General features: G+C 40.3%; 1 protein-coding gene across 1 annotated transcript in view; it reads left to right on the forward strand.

Annotated features, from left to right (window-relative positions):
• Positions 1-21158, forward strand: part of gas2l1 (growth arrest-specific 2 like 1) — a 61519-nt gene that overhangs the window by 27163 nt on the left and 13198 nt on the right. Inside the window, exons 2-4 of the mRNA XM_052032458.1 lie at positions 2714-2821; positions 6077-6173; positions 13376-13775. Of these exons, the coding sequence (XP_051888418.1) occupies positions 2714-2821; positions 6077-6173; positions 13376-13775 (605 nt within the window). The remainder of the gene's footprint in view (positions 1-2713; positions 2822-6076; positions 6174-13375; positions 13776-21158) is intronic.

Here is a 21158-nt window from a genome sequence, read left to right on the forward strand (position 1 = left end):
CTCTTTAAAGCTTATCGATATCTTTCCTCTAGGTAGGTGACCAGAACTGCACACAATACTCTGAATTCAGCCTCGCTAGAGTGGAGGGAATTGCATTGAACTTGATGATTTGCTGATCTTGGAACTTGTTTGCAAGAACTTCAGAGGAGGCATTGTTTAACAAGGTCATAAATAAAAGAAACAAGGTCAGGGAGGAGCTTGGTCTGCCATTCCACAAGATCCTATACCTCCGAGATCCTGTTCCCATCTGGTACAATATCCCTTGATTCCCTTGTTAGCCAAATTCTATTGATTTTTGCTTTGAACATATGACAATTTAAGCCCCACAGTACGCTGGGATTGTGAATTCCAAAGATTTGTAATGAGTAAAGAACTTTCTTCTCACCTCAAATCTTAAATGGCTGAAGGCCTGAGACTATATGGAAGAACTTGGTGGGTCAAGCAGCACCTGTGGAGGCAAAAAGTGTAAGTCAATGATTTGGGTCAGGACTACAGCATTTGTAATCTCGTCTCCTGAGACCATATTCCCTGGTTTTGAACAAAGGCTCATTCCCAACAATGGGATTCCCCTCAGCCCAGAAACAATCAAGTGAATCTGCTCTGTGGTGCTTCCCATGGCAAGCATATTTCATTGAGTACAAAGATCAAAACTGACCTAAATGCTATGAAGTGTGCCTTTGCCAAAGCTTTACTTTTGCTGCAGACCTATCAGTGAAAACAAAGCAAGATCAGTATTTTTCCACTTAGTTAACTAATATAAACATGTGTCAAGTTGTTTTCCACACTCAGCCCTGCACAACCCTTCACCAAAAAGTCAAGCAGAGTCACTTTCGTGGTTGAATGATAACAAAGGCTTTCTGCATGTGTGATTGTTATGGTTCAGTGACTTGATGCATCAATACATTCCAAATGAACCTACCTTGGAAAATTTGACATTCACAAAAATCTCAATTGAGACAATTTATCACTGTATCACCAGAAACAACAATTTGAATGTGTTATGTGTAAAGATCTCAGTGTATATCAATGTCGCAGTAAATTTCCATTCATCAGTACTATGCCATCACTGAAAAGCAGTTGAACCAATGTGAAGTATTGAGGAGTTGCATTTGGGTCCAAGACTTGATGAGTTGAAATTATTTGGAAAAGAAAGGATTGACACTCTTGTCCCTTGTACCACTTTAAGTTTGTTCTTCCTTTCAGTTGTATACCTGTGCCTCCTGAGGCCCATGCAATATTGAAGCCTGCTGCAAGGCTGCATCTGTTACCAGACAAGTACCTGACAGCATTATCTAGTGACAATTTTTCAATTTACCCTACTTCTCTCAGGAATAAACAAGGTGCAATCCCAGATATATCTGCCTGAGATCCTGAACTTTTCATGTGGGGAATTGGAATTTGAATCTGTGGTTCTGTGCACAAGATCTGCTCCTGTTTTGTACATGTAAAATTGCTTTCAGATCCTTGTAATGAAATAGAGAGTTATTAAATTGATGATTTGCTGTCTGAAGCAACATTTAAGCAATGGGTTGCTTGTGTCTTTTTAGCCTAGTTGTCATGAAACACATTCTGCTTTGACTGGTGTAACTGCCTCTCAATCCTGCTACACAGCTCACTGCTTCATTTGTCCAGCATCTGGCACGTACTCAGCTGGCACTGCAGTTGTTTTTATCCCAGTCACTTTATACTAAATGATGAGAAAATGTCACAAACTTGCATCAACAAAAGCTCTGCAGTTTACAAATGTGTTATTGACAAAGTAAGCTCTATATATTAATGCACAATGCGAAGGAGCCTGCTTTCCTAGCTGGTTGTGAGCGTTTAACCTTGTTCTGTTCCTTCGCACTCAACCCTCTCATAAAATTTACAGAGCCTTAAAACATTTTGGATGAGACACAGGGAATGCCTTCATTGGCACAGAAACCAAACATAGCAGAACGTTCCTTTCTCTTAAAGTTGTAATCCTTCAAAATGGAAGGTTGTGGCAATGACGGTGGAGAGGCCATCTCTGGTGTCATTATCAAGGTCCAGTCTCGTACAGATTTGATTATGGATTTTTCACACACTTGGAACAGAATTGGACTTCGGTACAGTCAATCCTAAATAAAACTCCATTTTCCCCTTGTTACCATCCAGTAAAGGAATAGTCCCTTTTCTCCCCACTTAGTTTCTTTCATGAGCCTTTGTGCTTCCCTGATCATCATCATTGCTAAAGTAACTGAAAATGTATCCTTCTGCCTCTGTCCATGTGGTTCATGAGCAGTCTGGTACAAACATGGGTTCTTCTTTTTCCTGTACATTCACAGCATCACTGAGATGGGTAACTTGGTAGTTAGGGGCATCAAATTTGCACTTCTCTCTTCTGGAGAAGGGCCAGTGTTTCTTTAAAGAATCGTGTCTAAAAATGCACCACATTATTTTCTCAAATTCTCTTTCAAAGTTATTGATAGTAATAATGTAATGTAACTCTCATTCCAAGTTTTTTTTATTTTGTACAAATGGATAATGTTTGTTCTTAAAAGCTGGAGTTTCTTCTCTAGAATATAGTTCCATAGGTTGTACTGTCGTCATTAAAGGGCCATTATAAATGCATAGTTTAAGTATAACTTTGTTTTGAAGGAAATTTCTTACTGAGGAAAGACAGCTAAAGATTATAGACATTGACTGTAAATAGATGCTCTATTTATTCAACCCTGTGTTCTTTTTTTCTCAGGTCCGTGAGATTCTCGGCCACTGTTCCTGTCCTTCCCAGTTCCCTATGACAAAAGTATCTGAGGGTAAATATAAAGTCGGTGAGACCAGCACTTTGATCTTCATCAGAGTAAGAGCCTTGCGCCCTAACCATTCTAATTTTGTACTTAAAAGTTGTAATGTATAGTTAAAATACAATATACAACAGAGCTTCCTGGAATAACACTGAGGCTTGTGCCAGTTAAATGAAATGGCAGGGAAAAGAGTTTAAACCATAGGTTTTGACTCCTACCCTCTTGCCTGGTATATTTGGTCCATAGAACTTCAATTATGTCTATACCCCATACAGTAAATGTAGCAAAAGTAATTTAAATTTTACTCCGTGAGTTTATCCACTGGCACAGTCAGAGAGGAAATGGATATTGTTTGAAATCCATGCTTATTCTCAATTTGGATGAGGATAAATTTGCACCCTCAAAGTACAGAATGATTTAATATTCAAACGTTCAGTACCAGGAGCTACTGAAAAGCAAAGCAGGTACTGTAATGGGCATGCCTAAGAGGGGAAATCGCATGTTCTGAATTATAATCTTTATCAGTGTACTTTGCCCATACTTGCTTTGCAAAGGAAGCAGTCAAAGGTTGGTTCTGTCAGTCCTCCAGCATCAGCTCAGCTGAGACGCCTAGCAAACAAAAGGCACTCATTTTTAGAATGCTTGCTTGTGGGGGAGTTTGTGTCTCCTAACAAATGTGCTGCTTCTCCTATAAATTCAGTTCCAATGATCTCAGTTTGAATCCCTTGAGACCTGGCTGATGGCTGATATGAGAGGCCCCTCACTCCAATCCCGTCTTAAAAAAAACACTGCAGACCAGGGGTAGTTATTTCATCTGCTGGGGTGGTTAAAATGGAAACACTTTTTGTAAATAGGAAAATATAAAAAATCTGGGTTCTGCAAAAATTCATTATCCTTATGTTGATAAGGAATCAAATTTGTGTTTTGTACTTCAAGACAGCATTGTATCAGGACAATTATTTTTACTTTCATTTATAAAAGTTACTTTGATCTAGAATGCACTCAAGTGCGATTAAAATGGATTCATTTGTAACTTTCTAAAGTGAATTGGATCAATACTAGAAAGGATGAAATTACAGGATCGAGGAAGGAGTACGGGTATGGGATGGCTCTTTCAAGGAGCTGGCACAGATGTGATAGGTTGAATGGTCTTTGATTCCATTAGACTAAAAGACAAAGACCTAGAATGTCTGAAGTTGTATGAGATAACCATGTAGCTCATTGAGTGTCCTCTCTAAATGTCATGCTGATTCTGTTCATTCCAAGTTATTATTGTTCCTGTTTCTAAGGTTCAAGGTCGGGTTTATTGGCATATGTATGAAGTGCAAGTATGCACAGGTGCAATGGAAAAACTTGCAGCAGCATCATGGCACATAGCATCATATAAGCAGCATTCACAAGAAAAACAATTTTTTACAAGCAAGTACACAACTGCAACAAAAACAAAGTCCATTTTAGTGCAAAGTGGACATGCTGTTGCTAAACTCTAGTGATTGGGGTTGTGCTGGTTCATTCAATTCCCTGTTAATTTATTAACTAGGGGAGTTAATGAAAATGAAAGGAGAATAAAACAAGGAACTAATGTAGGATTATTGCAACTGGGTGGTTAATAGCCAATGCAGACTTGGTGTGCTGAAGGGCCTGCCTCCATGCTGTATCTTTCTATGACTCCATATTTTGTGGATCTCCAGGGCATGGCGTTGATTATTATTTGTCCTAATGTTTTGTTTTTTCAATGACCATGTCTCTTGTGATTTTTAAAAAGATGTGTGCTTTAGGTGAAATGCAGAAAATGTCATGAATTACACATCTTAGAACAGAAAAGTAAACGCAAGTAACCCATACTGGTGATATTAAAGGAGAAATGGATAAGGTGGCACAGTGAATTACTGCCATTAGATTGAGTTGTGTACACTCTAAATCCTAGGTCCAATAAAGCCTGCTGCAAGGCCTTGTCTGTCCTTTTGAAGTCTCGTCCATTACCAGAGCAGCCATCAATAAACAGTATATCATCAGTTATTACTTGACAGTAGAGTGAAATTACATTAATGTGAAATCCAGAGAAGGGTGAATCATTGAGGTACAAAGACCATCAAAAGGAGAAGGTCAGTAGAGTAAGGCAAAGTACATTAAGTCTGGAGGTATGGGCCGTCTGGAGGTATGGGCCGTCTGGAGGTATGGGCCGTCTGGAGGTATGGGAACAGGGAGAAACAAGTAGGCCACAGTGAGCAGAGGGAAGAAACACATGATTGGCTCTGTATTTCAGGATCTTTGTTCAATGATCATGCTGAGCACTTGTTTGATTAATCACCTAACCTCTGGGTGTCAGACAGACACCTGACCTCCGGGTGTTATATATTTCTGCATTGAATTGATTACATGTTTAACTTAAGTTGATAGTCATAAGAAAAGTGGGCTTGTTCTAAAGTCTAAAGGGTGGTGAGTGTATGAAATAACTATAAAAATGTTGGAACATTTTTCCCTCTATCAGATGTCTCGCACATAACCAGGGATTATTTAAAGATTTGCATAGTCACTTCCTCTCTGTCAACTGCAATAACCTCATGTTCCATTTTCTTCTTTTTGTGCAGTCCTTCACGATCAAGGATAACTTGTCAGAACACCATTTCTGTGTGTCCTGAGATGTCTGATAAGACCACCAGTCCTATAATCTACCAAGATCTGCAGTTCCACAACATTACTACCCCCCCCCCCACACCCCCCACCACCACAATTTAGTTCCTTTGCCAATGGTGACCATACTCTGTTATTATAGCCCTACTCTGGAATTTTGGTGGCATAGTTAGTAGAATCACTGCCTCACGGCTCCAGTGAACTGGGTTCAGTTCTGACCTTGGGTGCTGTCTCTGTGGAGTTTGCATATTCTTCCTGTGATCCTGTAGGTTTCCTCTGGGTGCTCCGGTTTCCTCCCATGTCGCAAAAATGTGTGGGTTCATAGATTAATTGGTCATTATAAATTGCCCGTAGTGTGTAGGTGAGTCATACAATCTGAGGGGAATTGATGGGAATGTGGGGAGAATAAAATGGGAGTGGTATAAATGGATATTTTTGTGAAGTTCCCTGGAACACAAAAAAATTGCCATAAATAAAGTTCTTGACCTTGTCATTGTCTAATGTGATTCGATTCTGTGATGGGAAATGACTGTTTTCTTTTCCTGTAACCTTCCAATCTCCTGTATGAACTCTCTCAGCTGAATTCACTAAAGAAGAATACAGTTTTATTAAATATTTAGAAACCATTTACTTATCAGTACTTTAGGGGTCAGTTTATTTTCTTTCTATTCCTACAGGTTCTGAGGAATCACGTGATGGTACGTGTTGGAGGAGGCTGGGATACACTTGAGCATTACCTAAACAAGCATGATCCCTGCAGGTGTGCTTCGTCAAGTAAGTACATTCAGGAAGGAGGATTCCAGTTCTTGCCATCTTCTTTCATGCACCTTGTGGGTTGCTATAACAAAATATGGTCACCTGATATGATTTCAACTTTTGTTTACTGTCACTTTGGATTTGCAGTAGGCAAATGTACATATGCAGTTTGTTAATGTGGAAGTACCAGAGAAATTAATAGTTAAGATCAACTGAATGAACATTACATTCAAAGTGCGGAAGAGTGCATCCAGCTTATTGCTCTGTTGACCTTTGACGCCTAATGATACTACTGTTACCAAGTTCCCCACCATAAACATCTTGGGTCATTCAGGACAAAACCTCTACTAAACCAGCCACATAAATACAATGACTACAAGAGCAGGTATTTAGGTAGCTGGTTTAGTTGAGGTTCTTGTCAAAAAGTGATCCCAGGATGTTGACGGTGAAGATCTGTTTATAGAAGTGCCATTAAGTGTCAAAGGTTGGTGGTTAAAATCTGTTGGAGATGGTCATTGACTTGCTGCCTTGTGGTGTGCATGTTGCTTCCCACTGATTAGCCTATGCCTGAATGATGTCTAGAACACAACACAAGAAATTAAGAGCAGGAGTAGATGATTTGTCCCCTCAAGCCTGCCCTATCGTTCAATATGATTATCACTAATCTTCCCCAGGTATAGACCTTGCTGCTTGCATGAACGACAATGTTCTCGGACTGGGCTGATTGCCCTTCAGCCACCACAACTTGTATGTGGGAGATGACTTTGGTCATTGTGTTTTGCAGTTAATGCCTTTTGACTTCTGTTTTGCCATAGATGCTCTATCTGTTTCTCGGTCAATGTTGCCTTAGGGTTAGGGGCAAGGGCAACTACTCTCTCCTCTGCTAGTCAGTCCCACTAGAACTGAGCTTTTTTGGTCCATGCTTGCATGAAGGCTATGATGGGATCTGGAGCTGAGTGGTGTGGGGAAGTCCCAACTGGGCATCAGTAAGAAGGTTATTAGTGAGCATGCCACTTGATAGTATTGTCAATCATTCCTCCTATCAGTTTGATTGAACTTGTCTTGTTAGCAAATAGTAGGTACCTATGTAATTATCTACATTGTCAGGTAGATGCCAGTATTGTAACTGAACCAAACAACTTGACTAGAGGAGGGGCTCTTTCTGGAGCCCAGATTTTCGGTACTACAGCTGGGATATTGTCATGACCCATGGCCTTCAGTGTTTCCATATGTTTCTTATCGTGGGGAGTGAGATTGGTTTCTGTGATGGTGGGGATCTCAGGAGGAAACGGAGATGTATCATTGACAGTGTGTCTTGCTCAGTCTTGTTTTCTAGTATTCAGGAGCAGGGCCCTGCTATCATTGAGGATGGCAACGTTCTTGGAACTGCTGCTGCCCCCTGTTAGCTGTTGAATTGTCCACTTCGCCACAGCCTGGATGCAAACCCAGCAAAGGAGCTGAGTGCCAGAGGCAAGTGAGATGTCAAGGCAGAATTTGACTGGCAGCAGGGTGCCCTGATAGATAAATCAAAGGGAATTAATGGGATAACTCATCACTAGCTGGAATTGTACCTTGTGTATATAATTGGAAGTCTATAATCTTGGCACAGGAGTTCATCAGGTGTGTCTTGTGCAGAGCCATCTTAGCTGCTTCAACAATAACCAGTTTCCATCATAAAGTTAAAAGGAGGGGGGTGGGAAATGTTTGCTGATTGGACAGTATCCACTTCCATTCACAATTCTCCTGCAGCAAGACCCAGACAATTTTCCTGCATGGGCTGTTATGTGGCAAGTAACTTCTGCACCCCTTGAGAATCAGACAGTGACCCTCGTCAACAAGTGGGAATTGAACCCCTACTCTTGACTTGGGCAATTAACATCACTGAATCCCTCACTTGAACATCTCCAGCATCACTATGACCTGAAATTTAACTGGACCAGTTACATAAATATGCAGCTAGAATAGACGTCCTGCAGTACAATCCTCTGGATGCCAATTATAAAGGGCAACTGTGTGGAATGTTCTTGTCTTGCTTGGATAAGTACAATTCTAACACACTCCAAATAGCTCAAAGCCACCCAGGACAAAGCGGCCTACTTGACCAGCACCACATTACCATCCTAAAGATGTGAAGATCTCTGGGGTCACTGCTATGGACCGAACAATGTTCCACTAAACTGTTACTGGTAGTGCATGGCCAACTGTAATCACACTGCATTTACTGGTCTAGGCTATGCCAACAGCACTTCACACATCTGTGGCCTTTACCATGAAGGATCGACAAGTGGCAGCACCACCAGCTGCAGGTTCCCCTCCAAGTTGCACATCATTCTGACGTGGAAATTTATCTGTTTCTTCACTACCACTCTTCTAAATCCAGAAACACTCAATCCAACATTGTGGTAGTACCTTCACAAAAAGTGACTGTTGTGCTACAAGAAGAAGGCAGCTTGGCACCATTAGCCTGAGGGGAAACCAGGTTGGGTAATAACAATCTGAGGTGCTGGCAACCTTGTAGGTGAACAAACAAAAGTGTGTGGGTGTTTGCTGAGAACAGGATTGGGCTTGATTGTGGGGCCTGAGTCTCTCAGGCCTCCAAAATAAATTAAACTTAATTGCTTGTCATGTTTGATAAGCATTTCCTGTCATCAAGCTGCTGCTTGTCCTGTGGCCTGGGTGTGTAACTTGGATGTATATCATAGCCTGCTTGTTATTAAATTCTTGAGGTAGAATCAATGGAACTGCCCCAGCTACATAGCTGCTTTTTGGAATACAGGCCTACAACAATAAACTTGTAATTATGAAATCTTTATGACAAGTCAAATTTTCCATTGCTTCACCCTTCTCTGCTGAAGGTGTTGGCTTCATTGTCTGCTTCACTTCCATGGTTCCTGGCAATCCACCAGAACTTTGGTCACATAGCCATTTCTCACAGGGCTGGAATGGAGCATGTTGGAGTCCGTCAACCAACTGGAATAAGAGTATACAGCCAAACCTGATTCAGTGGTGGTGATTGGTTGGTGATCAGAAGGAAGCACTAAACTGCAGATGCTGGAAATCTAAAATAAAAACAGAAACGGTTGGAAATATTCAGCAGGTCAGGCCACGTCTGGGAAGGGGAGGCTTGTATTTCAGGGTGGAGACCTTTTTTTCAGAACTGGGAAGGAGACAAAGGAAGGATGGATGGTGGGGGGTGGGAGGAATGTCTCTGGGGTAAAACAAACTCACCATGGGGATAAGCTGAAAACATGGTTATCTGGTCAATGAGGGAATGGAAGCAGAGAGGGAGAACATGTAGAAAAGGAGTTGCAAAATGCAGAGCAGGAAGATATGCCCAGCAGGTCATGGTGGACATTTCCTCTACTCTTTAGTGGGAGGGAGGGAGGAAAGAAGGGGGAAAATCAACAATCTGAGCCAATATTGCAGATGGACGACCAACACAGACGCAAATCAGGTTACCTGAAGTTGTAGAATTCAGAATTCGCTGTTGAGTCCAAAAGGCTACAACGTGCCCAAATGGAAGATAAGATCCTGTTCCTCAAGCTTTCATTGGGCCTCATTGTATCAGTGCAGGAGGCCACAGCACTAGGTCAGAGTGAGAGGGAAGATTGAAGTGGCAGCCAATAGGAAGCTCTGCTGTCCCTACAGACAGAACACGGGTGTTCCACTAAAAGATTACCCGTCTGTTTGGTTTCCCCAGTGCAGAGGGGACCACGTCCCCCTCCCCAACCCTCTTGGAACTTAAACTTTTGTTTTCAGATCTTTCCTAATTGATCAATTGATTAGTCAAACATGATTTCCCTTTCAGAAATCAGTGCTGACTCTGCTCAATCTTTTTTTTTTCTTTTCTAGGTGTTCAGTTATTACATTTCAATATAAATTTCAAAATTTTCCCTGCCAGTAGCATTAGGTTAAAGGTCAGTAGGTCCATGTTTTCTCCCTCCCAATAGTGGGGTTATATTTGCTACCTTCCAATCCACTGGAATAATTTCAGAATGCATAGTTCTGGAGGATGGTAACCAGAGCATCCACTATGTCTATTATAGCTCACTGGGCAACACTGGGCAGCATGGATGAGTTAGGCTGAAGGGCCTGTTTCCCTGCTGTATGACTGACTCTTTCACAACTCTGGGATGTACATCAATTGGTCCTTGGTGTGGGGGAGGGTGTCATTTGTCCCTTAAGGCTTCATCTTGCCAACCTCTATCACCCTTCTTTCTTTTCCACTAATTCTAATTTCCTTCATTTCCTCAACCTTGCTAGACTTCTTGGATTTCTATTATTTCTGGCAGTTTTTTTTCTTTCCGTGAGGACGGATGCAATGTATTTATTTAACTCCTCTGCCATTTCCTTATTTCACATTGGAAATACTACTGTCACTACCTGCATGGAGCTACATTTGCCCTGGCTAACCTCTTCCTTTTTGTACACCTTTGCAGATTGTCATTGTTTCTTGCCAGTTTACTCAAAACTACCCTCTATTAATTTTTGTTCTCTCCTGCTGCATTCTAAAGTGCTGCTAATCCTTAGGCTTATTGCTATTTCTGTCAACATTATAAGCCTCTTTCTTAGATGTAACGCTATCATTAATTTCTCCTGTCAGCTATGGATGCACCATTTTTCCTGTTGGGTTTTGGAACTTTACCAGAATGCATCTTTGCAAATTATGGATTATTCATTTATGCAAGTTTCCCTTGTTTACATGGTTTTGGATTGAACAACCTTTCAAACACAATATAAAATGTAACCATACATCAAGGTTGTCAATGAACCCTTCCTCATTGTGCAATGTGAAAGTAGCCTTTTCTTTAGTTGGTTCCTCAACATATTGATCTAGAAACCCATCTCAATTGGACTCTGTTCTCGTTATTCAAAGTTGAGTTTATTGTCATACGCACAGGTACCTGTATGCACAGGTGCAATGAAAAACTTACTTGCAGCAGCATCACAGGCACATAGAATCATATAAGCAGTATTCACAAGAAAAACATAAATTAAACACAAATTATACACAATTTTTACAAGAAATACATTTAGAATATTAAAAGTGTATTTTAGTGAAAGTGATCAGAGTGGTCGTTAGTGTTGGGAAACTAGTGGTGATTAGGGTTTTGCTGGTTGGTTCAAGAACAAAATGGTTGAAGGGAAGTAGCTGCTCTTGAACCTGGTGATGTGGGACTTCTGACCTCTGTACCTCCTGCCTGATGATAGCTGTGAAAAGGTGGCATGGCTTGAATGGTGGGGATCTTTGCACGTTGCCTTGAGGCAGTGCCTCCTGTAGATACAACCATTGGTGGGGAGGGATGTGCCTGTAATGTATTGGGTAGAGTCCACTACTCTAGTTATTCACTGATTTGCTGTCCACAAATCTGTGTACTTGTGAGGTCTGCCCCAGACCCCACAAGTTCCATAAATTTGTCCTCCACCTTATTGCTAATTTAGCTTATCCAGTCTGTAGATTAAATTTCTCCTTTTTACTGTGTTATCAAGGTAAGGTGCACCTCAAACTTTGATCTATGCAGTTTCTAGTAATTACAACTACTATTTGGTGTATATTCCCACTTTTTTTTGATGGGAATTTTGTTCATGACAGCATAAATTTGGAGCACATACACAGGTCAGGACATGCACTATTTGGATTTGCATTTCATTTCATTTGATTCATCTAATAGAGCAATAGTGTAACCATGACATAAGCTCATGATAAATTGCTCACTGTGATCTCACCATCCATCACTCAATAATAAAGAAAACATGCCATTTGTTGCTGATTAAAAAGAATAATTAGAATATCTGTAATTTAGTGATCTGTATTAAATTTTGGTTGTAGTCTCTGATCTGTCACTTCCTCTGTTTGCCACCTGTCATGCAAGACTGCTTCATAAGATTGTTTTACTTAAATATTTCAAGAATCACTTCTGATACATGGAGGATAGCACACAAGCTAAGGACATTCTAAAATAATTACCTAGATTACTTCACACAATGCCACAGCTAATAGAGCTGCTGCCTCAAAGTGCCACAGACCCAGGTTCAATCCTGACTTAAACTGCTGTCTGTGTGGATTTCATACGTTTGCCTGTGACCCTGCTGGCTTTCTCTGGGTGCTCTGGTTTCCTTCCACATCCCAAAGACATGCAGGTTGGCAAGTTAATTGGCCACTGTAAATTGCCCCAAGTGTAGATGAGTAGCAGATTCTGGGTGGAGTTAATGAGAATAGGTGGATTGTCGTAGGGTTAGTATAAGTGGGTGGTTGATGGTCTGTGTGGATTTGCGGGACTGGTTTCCATGTTGTGTGACTCCCTTGCCCCATCTACAACAGCCCCTGACAGAGAGGCATTGTGTTGTATCCATGAATCATGCCTTTTCAGTTCCACACAACAGTGTACAGTGTGTGTTGAGTGTGTAATGGTAGCTGAGACAGATATAGGCTGGTGTGAAATTCAGTTTTAGCAGGACTTTGGTTGCCTGTTACACAGTCCCACCTGATTTTTATTTTTCCATTTCCACTGACGATGGACTGTTCTGTTTATCACCTGTATGACCCTGCCTCCCACCTCACCCACTGAAATTGAATTTCACTCCCAAAATCTTCCCCATGCGTTAATAATAGCAGTTAAGATCACAGGTTCACATTCATCTAGGATGACATTGTTAATCTCAGTGGAGATTTGGGAAAGAGAAACTGGGTAGGCATCTTTCTGCTGATTTCTAAGCAGCACTGGAATTTGTGTAAGGGAGGTGCCTTGTAGAGCAAAGACACCAGTGCAGGTCTCCTGGCTTGAATGACCTGGTACTGTGCTGTATGTTGTCTAATGTTTTCTGTGGAAGGATAATATTAGGCTTGACTCTGGCGTGGAGCTACAGTGGAATGGCCTGACTCTGAGTCAAAATGGGCCCCTTGCTGAGGTGGAAGATGACATTTAGGAGATTTTTAGGGAAGAGTTTTGCAACAAAATCTAATGTGGGTATGGACAAGCAAAATAGAAGTTTTGCGGTTTTTATTTTATTCCATCAAGGTTTTATAACCTTGAGCAATTGTTATTGTAATTGAGTCACAATGTAAATTGTATTAATAACATCTGGGCAGTGTTTTCAGGAATACCCACTTACAACTTTGTGCCAATAGCTCATTGAACTGCCCCACATCTAGGTCGGAATATTGTGTGTGCGTTGTACGTGATTATATAATTCAGACACATGCTTTCAAACTTTGACAGCACATCGCCATCAACCAGTGAAAACTCCATCCAAGACATCCCTGAGCAACAGTCCTCTCGCCTCCAGAGCTCCAAGTCCTGGACCGCATCGCTTCTCCGAAGGCCCAAATATTTCAAGGCTGCCTGATAATATTAGACACATAGACAAACGAACAACCTCTGCGGCAGAGTTGTCAATCATGAAACAAAATGGATTGTCTGCCACAACACGGGACAGACCATTTAGCCCAATGAACAGTGGAAGCAAAAGTGAGACAGCGAAGTACCAGGGTACACTTGCCAACCCAGCTAGTGCAGCCGAGTTGATGAATAAACGCTTCCAACAATCACCGGACTTGGGAAGGACTACCTCACCTCGATCATACGACTGGTCAGAACCAAGGCTTTCTGGTCCTGGAAGGTAACTCGCTTTTTTTAGTATTTTTGAATCATTTAATCAGGAAGTATGATTTTTGATTTAGCATCGTTGCTGTTGAACTTCAAATTTTCAGCCTTTTAGGTTTCAACAGATTTGCTTTGGTAACTTCTGTGTTGCTTTTTTCAATTTCTCCCTTGTAGAAACTGAACTGATGTCTTAACATGTGACTGAGTTTGGCCTATGCCAATAAATATCTTAGTTTCCATTCACTCATAGGAGAATGCTGTTAGAAATGTATTACAAGGATTCTTAAGTCTGTGGAAACACCACATGAATCCTTGCCCATTGTGAATGTTTTGGCTGTTCAGATAACTGCTTATTGAATTCTCCTCTCACAATTTGAGTGATTTGAATGTACTTTGTTCTAAAATAAGCTTTTTGAAGTTCCATAGTGTAGTTCTACCTCCTTTTTGTGTGCATGTTTTTAAAAAAAAAATCATTATCTGAAACTTGTATAATCTATTCATACATTATAATCTATCAATACAGTGACCTACAATGGCTTTTGGTCAGATAATGTCCTAGTTTGAAAGTTCCAGTAATTTTTCCAAGTTCTTAGTAGTTCTTGTCACCTGCTATTTATAGCTTCCTAGGGCCTTCTGATTAATACACTCCACATTAGGTTACAGATTGCAAATATGTAAGTCAAGGAATGGGATTGTTTTGGGAGCTGGCATACACTTTATGGGCTGAGTGGCCTCCTTCTGTGTCACTATACAATATAAAAATATATGACGTTTCTGGGCTTCTGCACATTCCTGATTCTATTTCCCCTCACTCCACCTGCAGCCATGCCTTCAGCTGTCAAAACGTGAAGCTATTTAATTCCCTCTCTAAACCTTTATCTCCTGTCTTTCTCGCCCATTTAAGACATTAAAATATATCCCTTTGACCAAATACCTTCTTTTGTTTATCTTGGTCAAACATTATTTGTTAATGCACTCCTCCTGAGCTATTTTGGTATGTCAGTGGTACAATACGTTTAAAGGTTTTTAGGAGCTTGTGGGTTAATTCAGGAAATGTGTCTAGTGTTTTGTTTAGGATTGTCAATGTCCAATACAAAAGGATATGATTTCAGGTAATGTAACCACATTTTGGGTCAACTTCCATTTCACTGTGCCAGGTTGTGACACTTCACTGCAGTAATGTTAAGTCTGGCATTTATGATTGCATAGGGGAAAATGTACCCATTATAAACTCTATTCTATATTTGGAAACTTCTCATCACGTTAAATCTTCCTGGGACCAACTAACCTCCAATTTATTTTCACTGCGTTTTTACAGATTAACTTGTCTCCTAACTAAGCCTTGCAAACTCTCTCTATTAGAGATGCTCTTCTGAACTACCTGTTCAACAGTGTACAGGTCCTTTTAGATTTCCCATTCAGATTCCTCATGACTGCTGGTTAGCTGAAGGAACTTTTTGGACTCTTTTCCTAACAGCTTTGACAGATCTGTTGGTTGATGAGGTTAATGAAGATGTCAATCTGGAAACAAAAACATAACCTAAAAATGGTGATGTGTCGAAGGATCTTTTGAGAATGTTCATTATAGATTTTAATCCATGAATTGCATAATAAATTTTTTCTTTGGGTAAAATACTAGCAAATTGTAGGTAAAACACTGAAGAACAGTTTTTTTAAACTTGGTAGGGAAATTCTGTGGTTTCATTATTTTGTTTAATATATTGGCTGTCTGTGTAAACCCAAATGTTGTCTGGATCACGTAAAGAGAGAGTTGCTTTGTGGTGGTATTCAAATTGAGGTATTGTGACATATTTGATGCTTTTATTTGATCAGCCCTAAGTGGATGAAAGGTATTAATCTTGCTTGGACTGGTTGTAAAGTTGAGGTGATCTACCTATCTAAATTTTCTCTCATCCTCTCCGGACACTGACTATTTTTTATTTTGAGTAGGTACATAGAATCAGCTGCCTCTGAACAAGAATGATTTTCAGAAATCATTTAAGTCGGGCATAAAATGCCTTAATTGTCCAAAACTATGCGATCCCCATGCCTAGCACCTGGTGGGGTCATAAATGGCATTCTTTCATCTGGATCAAAAGGCTGTGGCTTGATGTCCAAATCCAAAGTACCAAAATCTTGGCAGTCACTTCAGTGCTGGACTTGGGCTGTGCTCCATCACCAGAGGTGCTGTCTTTCAGAAAGACACTTAGTTGCAACCACCTCTGCCAAATGAGTGTCACTGTCTTTCATATCCAACTATTTCAAAGCAGAGTTGTCCTTACAATATTTATCCCTCAATAATACTAATACTCCAGCTACTTCTGGGAGCCTGTTGTATGCAAATTGGTTGCTGCATTTCATGCAACAGATCAGAAGTAATTAATTGGCAGTATAGCCATTCGAGACCTCCTTGGATCCTGAAAGGCACTGTAAATATACACATCTTTGGCATGTTGGTTGGGTTTGGTAGATAACAGGAATTCAGATGTTTTGGTTTCTTAGACTAGTTGCAGGTCCTTTCCCGCACCCAATCAAGACCACCTCCCATTAAGTCACCAAGCAGAAAGGGTCTGTTGATGCCACTGTCAGTGTCTTTAATTTTCTAAAGTGAAATGTATGTATTACATAAGCCAAGGCAAACTCCTTCATTTTTGGGTTATACAAGTAATCTAATGCCCTTGAATTTATTTGAGCTTGTGATCAAAGAAACAGACCTTGTGTCACTTGATATTTGTCAGACAGCTTTGAACATTAGCCTTGCATTAAGTTTGACAAAAATAACTCCACCGCTAATTCTATTAGCTTACAATAGATTGTTTCAGGCCGCAGTCTGCAAGGCTTAAGGGCTCCATCTCCTGCCAATTTGTTTGCCTATTTAATGGCCAGAAGGCAATGACCCACTCTGCTGTTGCGGTGACTCTTATTTCAGCTTGATATGTTCCATGTTGTCCAGTGCCTAGTATGAAATCTTCAAATGAGAAACAAAAGTATGGCCCAGATTTTCTGATTGTAATAACAATGAAATTATTGGTTTTTGTCTTTGTTGCTTCATGAATACAACAGAGCATGCATGGTTTAATGCAGAAATCCAGGAATTGCTCTGTGATTCAGCCCACCTCCACACATTGTGACATTTGATTTGCAAACTTCTCGACTGAATTCAAGGGAGATTTGATGTGAGCTGAGTGAGACTGGTTTGCAGATACCTTGAAAATGTTTTATTTTGTTGCATGAAGTCTGTTTTTAATAGTATACTAAGCCATTATTACTGCTTAGCAAACCCTTTGGCCCTGAAAATAACTAACTTTAAATCTGAGGATAGTAGTTTGGAGTTTATTTATGACATTTTGGCTTTACCTTAATCATATATGTATATCTCATCTTTATTTAGTATTCTATAAAATGTGTACAAAGTTAATTAATAATTCTCTTGCTTTTGTCTTGAGAATGCTTTAATGTGATTGGCTGTTTGACCTGCTTGATGGTACAACTGTTGCTGGTTGTTAAGAATCCACTATGAGCTGATGCCCAAAAGCCATTGAGGAAATGTTTTAATCCATGCCACAGAGGTCACAGGTCTGGTGGGCAACTTTCCTCAGTCAGCAGTGAGTGCAATGGCTTTGCTGCTGGTCACAATATCAGGATCCAGGTCTTTACACTTGGGGTTGATGCAAGTTTATTGAACCAATTTTAAAATTGGCAAGTATGTTTCAGACAAGGTGTGCTTAATACCTTGAAACCGTGCCATCAACCTTGTGTCTCTTGCAAGAGAAACAAGATGCTGATTTCCTCAACTTTCACACTCTTCTCCCTCCTCCTGAACCACGTTGGTGTCCTGGAGAAGGAACTTAATTGAAATCTGCAAGATCCTGAGGGGTCTTGACAGGATATAGAGAGGATGTTTCCTCGTGGGAGAGTCTAAAAATTGGAATCAATCTTTTTAAAAATAAGAGGTTACCCGCTTAAGATGGAGATGAGGCAAAGTTCTTATCTCAGACAGCCATGAATCCTTGGAACCCTGCAGAAATGCATGTGATGCAGGAGGAGCTGAAACAATGTGTAGCTTATTCAAGAATTCTTCACAGATTGCCTCTGGAGTTTCCTATAAACGTTACTGCAAGTAGAGAGCAGTTAGTTACATGACACAAGGACAGTGGAAATACTGAAGGGTTACAACGGGTAAGGAGGAAAGTGGAGATGAGGTTGCAATTAGATCAGCCATGATCTTATTGTAGGTTAGTGCAGGCTTGAGGGGCCAGGTACCTTGCGCCTAATTCAAAGTCATTTATATGTAATTGTGAGCCTTAATTGAGGAACTGAGGTGACAGGTTAAGAACAAAAAGTGAACTGAGATGGTGATGCTTGCATTGTAGCATTGATAATGGCCACTGTTTGCTTGTGAATTACATATTGTTCAAAAATGTTAAAACTCCACTCTACATATAGCTGAAGCATTGGAAAGCTCAGTAGAAATGGTGGTTTTTGCTTACTAGTCCATATTTATTTTGATGGAGAGTAAAATCTGGCACGGTCCAAAATCATATTTCCACCAGAACCCAGCACATCCTGAACAGTTGGCTTATGTTAAAATTGTAGCTGTCTCTGCCCTTTTAAGTCTTGATCAATTTTATCACAGTCCTCATTTGGGGTTCCTGACTTTTGTTTTCCTGTTTGCAACAGTTTTCTTCTTTATCCCAACAGGAACATATTTTAAAAAAAAATCTGTGACTGTCAATATCTAACCATATGTACCAAGTTGTAGGGACTGGAGCAATGTAATCATAGTACAATGTTCAGAAAATTATAAAGAAGTTAATCTACATAAGTGTATCCACATTAACAATGCTAGCTTGAGGGATGGTGATTAACTATTAAAGGATTATGTTCAAGATTTCTCAAAAATGGAACATTAACTTGTATTAACCAGACAGAATGGAAAGTACTTTGATCTTCTATTCAAATTATTTTATTATCATTCTTTGAACTCTAAGAAGATAAGTTAAATCATTATCTATTTAAACAATTCTGTTCACAATTTTTTAAAGAGATTAACATTACAATAGAAACGTTTGAGGCATTTAGACAGACAAATGAATGGGCAGGGAATGAAGGGATTATAGACCGTGTGTGGGCAGATGTGCAGTTTAAATCGGCATCATGGTCAGTATAAACATCATGGGCCAAAGAGCCTGTTCCTGCGCTGTTCTATGTTCTAGATGTTCCCTTCCCACTTGCCAAACCAAGCATAAAGAGGGCAGACAGATGACCTCTGCCTGGACTTCAGTACGTGTTCTTGAACTCCATCATAATTCATTGGAGTGTGTAGAGACTGATACATGTGACACAAAAGGAGCTGAAACAAAACGTGTCTACTTTATTCATAGATTGCCTTTTGGAGTTTTCAATAAACATTGCTGCAACTCCAGAAAGCTGTTAGTCACATGACACAATACTTAGAAGTAATAACTTCAAAATAGCAATCACTGTCTTGACCAATATTGCATATGCAACTGCTCCAAACTGGATGCTGAAGAGGTCCATCTTTGGCTGGATAATTTTTTCTGTCCCCGGTTGATAACGCACTCAAAGATGCATTGGGATAATGCTGTGGAGGTTGCATGTGACGAATTTTGTTACTGACTATGTTTCTGTCCTAAACTTATTGTAACCTAGCCAGAGGAAGTGATATCTTGGAAAGTAGCTTTTAAAGACCAAGTGACTCAATGCAGTGGATTCAATATCTCTTTCTCCACTTCAGAATCTGGGTTTTAAATCTGACCTATACTGATCTGGTGAATATCACTTGCTTTGGATATAAAAGTCCTTAAGTGGTATTAGTTTATGTAGTTGCAATTGTTTCAAGTGGGTGGGACTCCATTACTTAGAACTGCCTTTTAACAAAGGCACTTGTGTTGATTTAAACCTATTAGGCAAAATGAGCAACAGTAATCCGTTCTACACCTTGCATCTCAGCACCACTCATTATATTAAAGCACTGAGGAAAAAGTAACACTTTAGATTGGATGGTCTCACGTATGTCACTCTGTAAGAACTATTTATCACTTGTGTCATACATCTATCAGAAGCTGTTGGTAAACATACAAAAGCTCCACCCCCCCACCTTGTTATCACAACTCCTCTCGATTTGGATGAAAACATACATGAAATTATACATACATAAATCATTGTCTAAAGAAGTCCAATATTAACAAAACAGTAAAGCTGTTCCCTATTTACAATCTACCCAGTGGCTTTGTTGGTGAACAACAGCTCTTGTTTTGCACCGTTACCAGGTTTCAGCAGGAGATGTAGAAGCTTCTAGTTCTATAACCCATTGGGCTGTGCTAAGGACTGAACTTTATGATGTTTAAGGTGGGCTTGATGCTCCACTACGCGATCATCCAGTGAACTCACAATGAAACTGGTCCAGTGTAGTCAAGGATGCATCCTGTAAACCAGATCTTATAGGAATACAGGTTTATCTACCTCAAAATGGTGATCACAAGCTCAGCATTAGGACAGTCTTATTTGGAGCACATAGGAGCACTAAACTCTAGCTTCACCAAAACCACATACGTGTGCCCATCAAGAGATCAGATGTCTGTCCAGTTGTTTTATTGGTATATTTGGGCAGTGAAGTAAGAAACATGCAACTGCTGACTCAGTTTCACCCCTTGTCGTCATTCCCTGTCCAACATTGTCCTCGAGTGGGTAGGGTACTTCAGCATCTATCTCATAATCAAGATGCACTTATTTTTCTTCACAGAATCATTGAACTATGCCTTCTACGTTCTTTGTGTTCCAGTTCTGCCCTTTCAGACACCAAGTTATCCTACAACACCTGGCAGACTTCTGTTCACATTATCTGGTGTCCCTTGATAATTCCTGGAGCTGTTTCCTTGAATTTCACTCTACCATTTGAACAATGTTGCTTAAATTCCTGCACTCGCATCACTAACTATTTTCATGTTCCTTTTGACACTCTTTTCATTGTACACCAGTGTGCAGAAAGAATTGGCCATGAGTGGTTCATACAGTCCATGTGTTCATATAATTCATCTCTACAATGCCCTTGACTATTCTTCTCAATAGGCTTCTTGCTAATTGCTTGCTTGAGCTGCCATAATCTTGCTCTGCTTTCAAGCAAGCAGTTGACAGATGTCCCTTGACACCGTAATTATGATGAGTATATTCTTCTGTTGTGGTAGCTAATGCTGTCTGGCTAACATCTCCCCTTTTGGGTAGCTCTGGTCTTTCTTTGAAGATGCAGTAGGGCAGCACCTGAACTTGTTAACAACTCTGAGCCTTCACTGGCTGATGCTGCAAATCCTGTACTTGCTTAACTGTTGTCTCAATTGCCTGAGCAATATCAAATGCCTGCTTAGAATTCAGTTTCTGA

The sequence above is a fragment of the Pristis pectinata genome, chromosome 17 (assembly GCF_009764475.1).
Source record: "Pristis pectinata isolate sPriPec2 chromosome 17, sPriPec2.1.pri, whole genome shotgun sequence".
Classification (NCBI taxonomy): Eukaryota; Metazoa; Chordata; class Chondrichthyes; order Rhinopristiformes; family Pristidae; genus Pristis; species Pristis pectinata.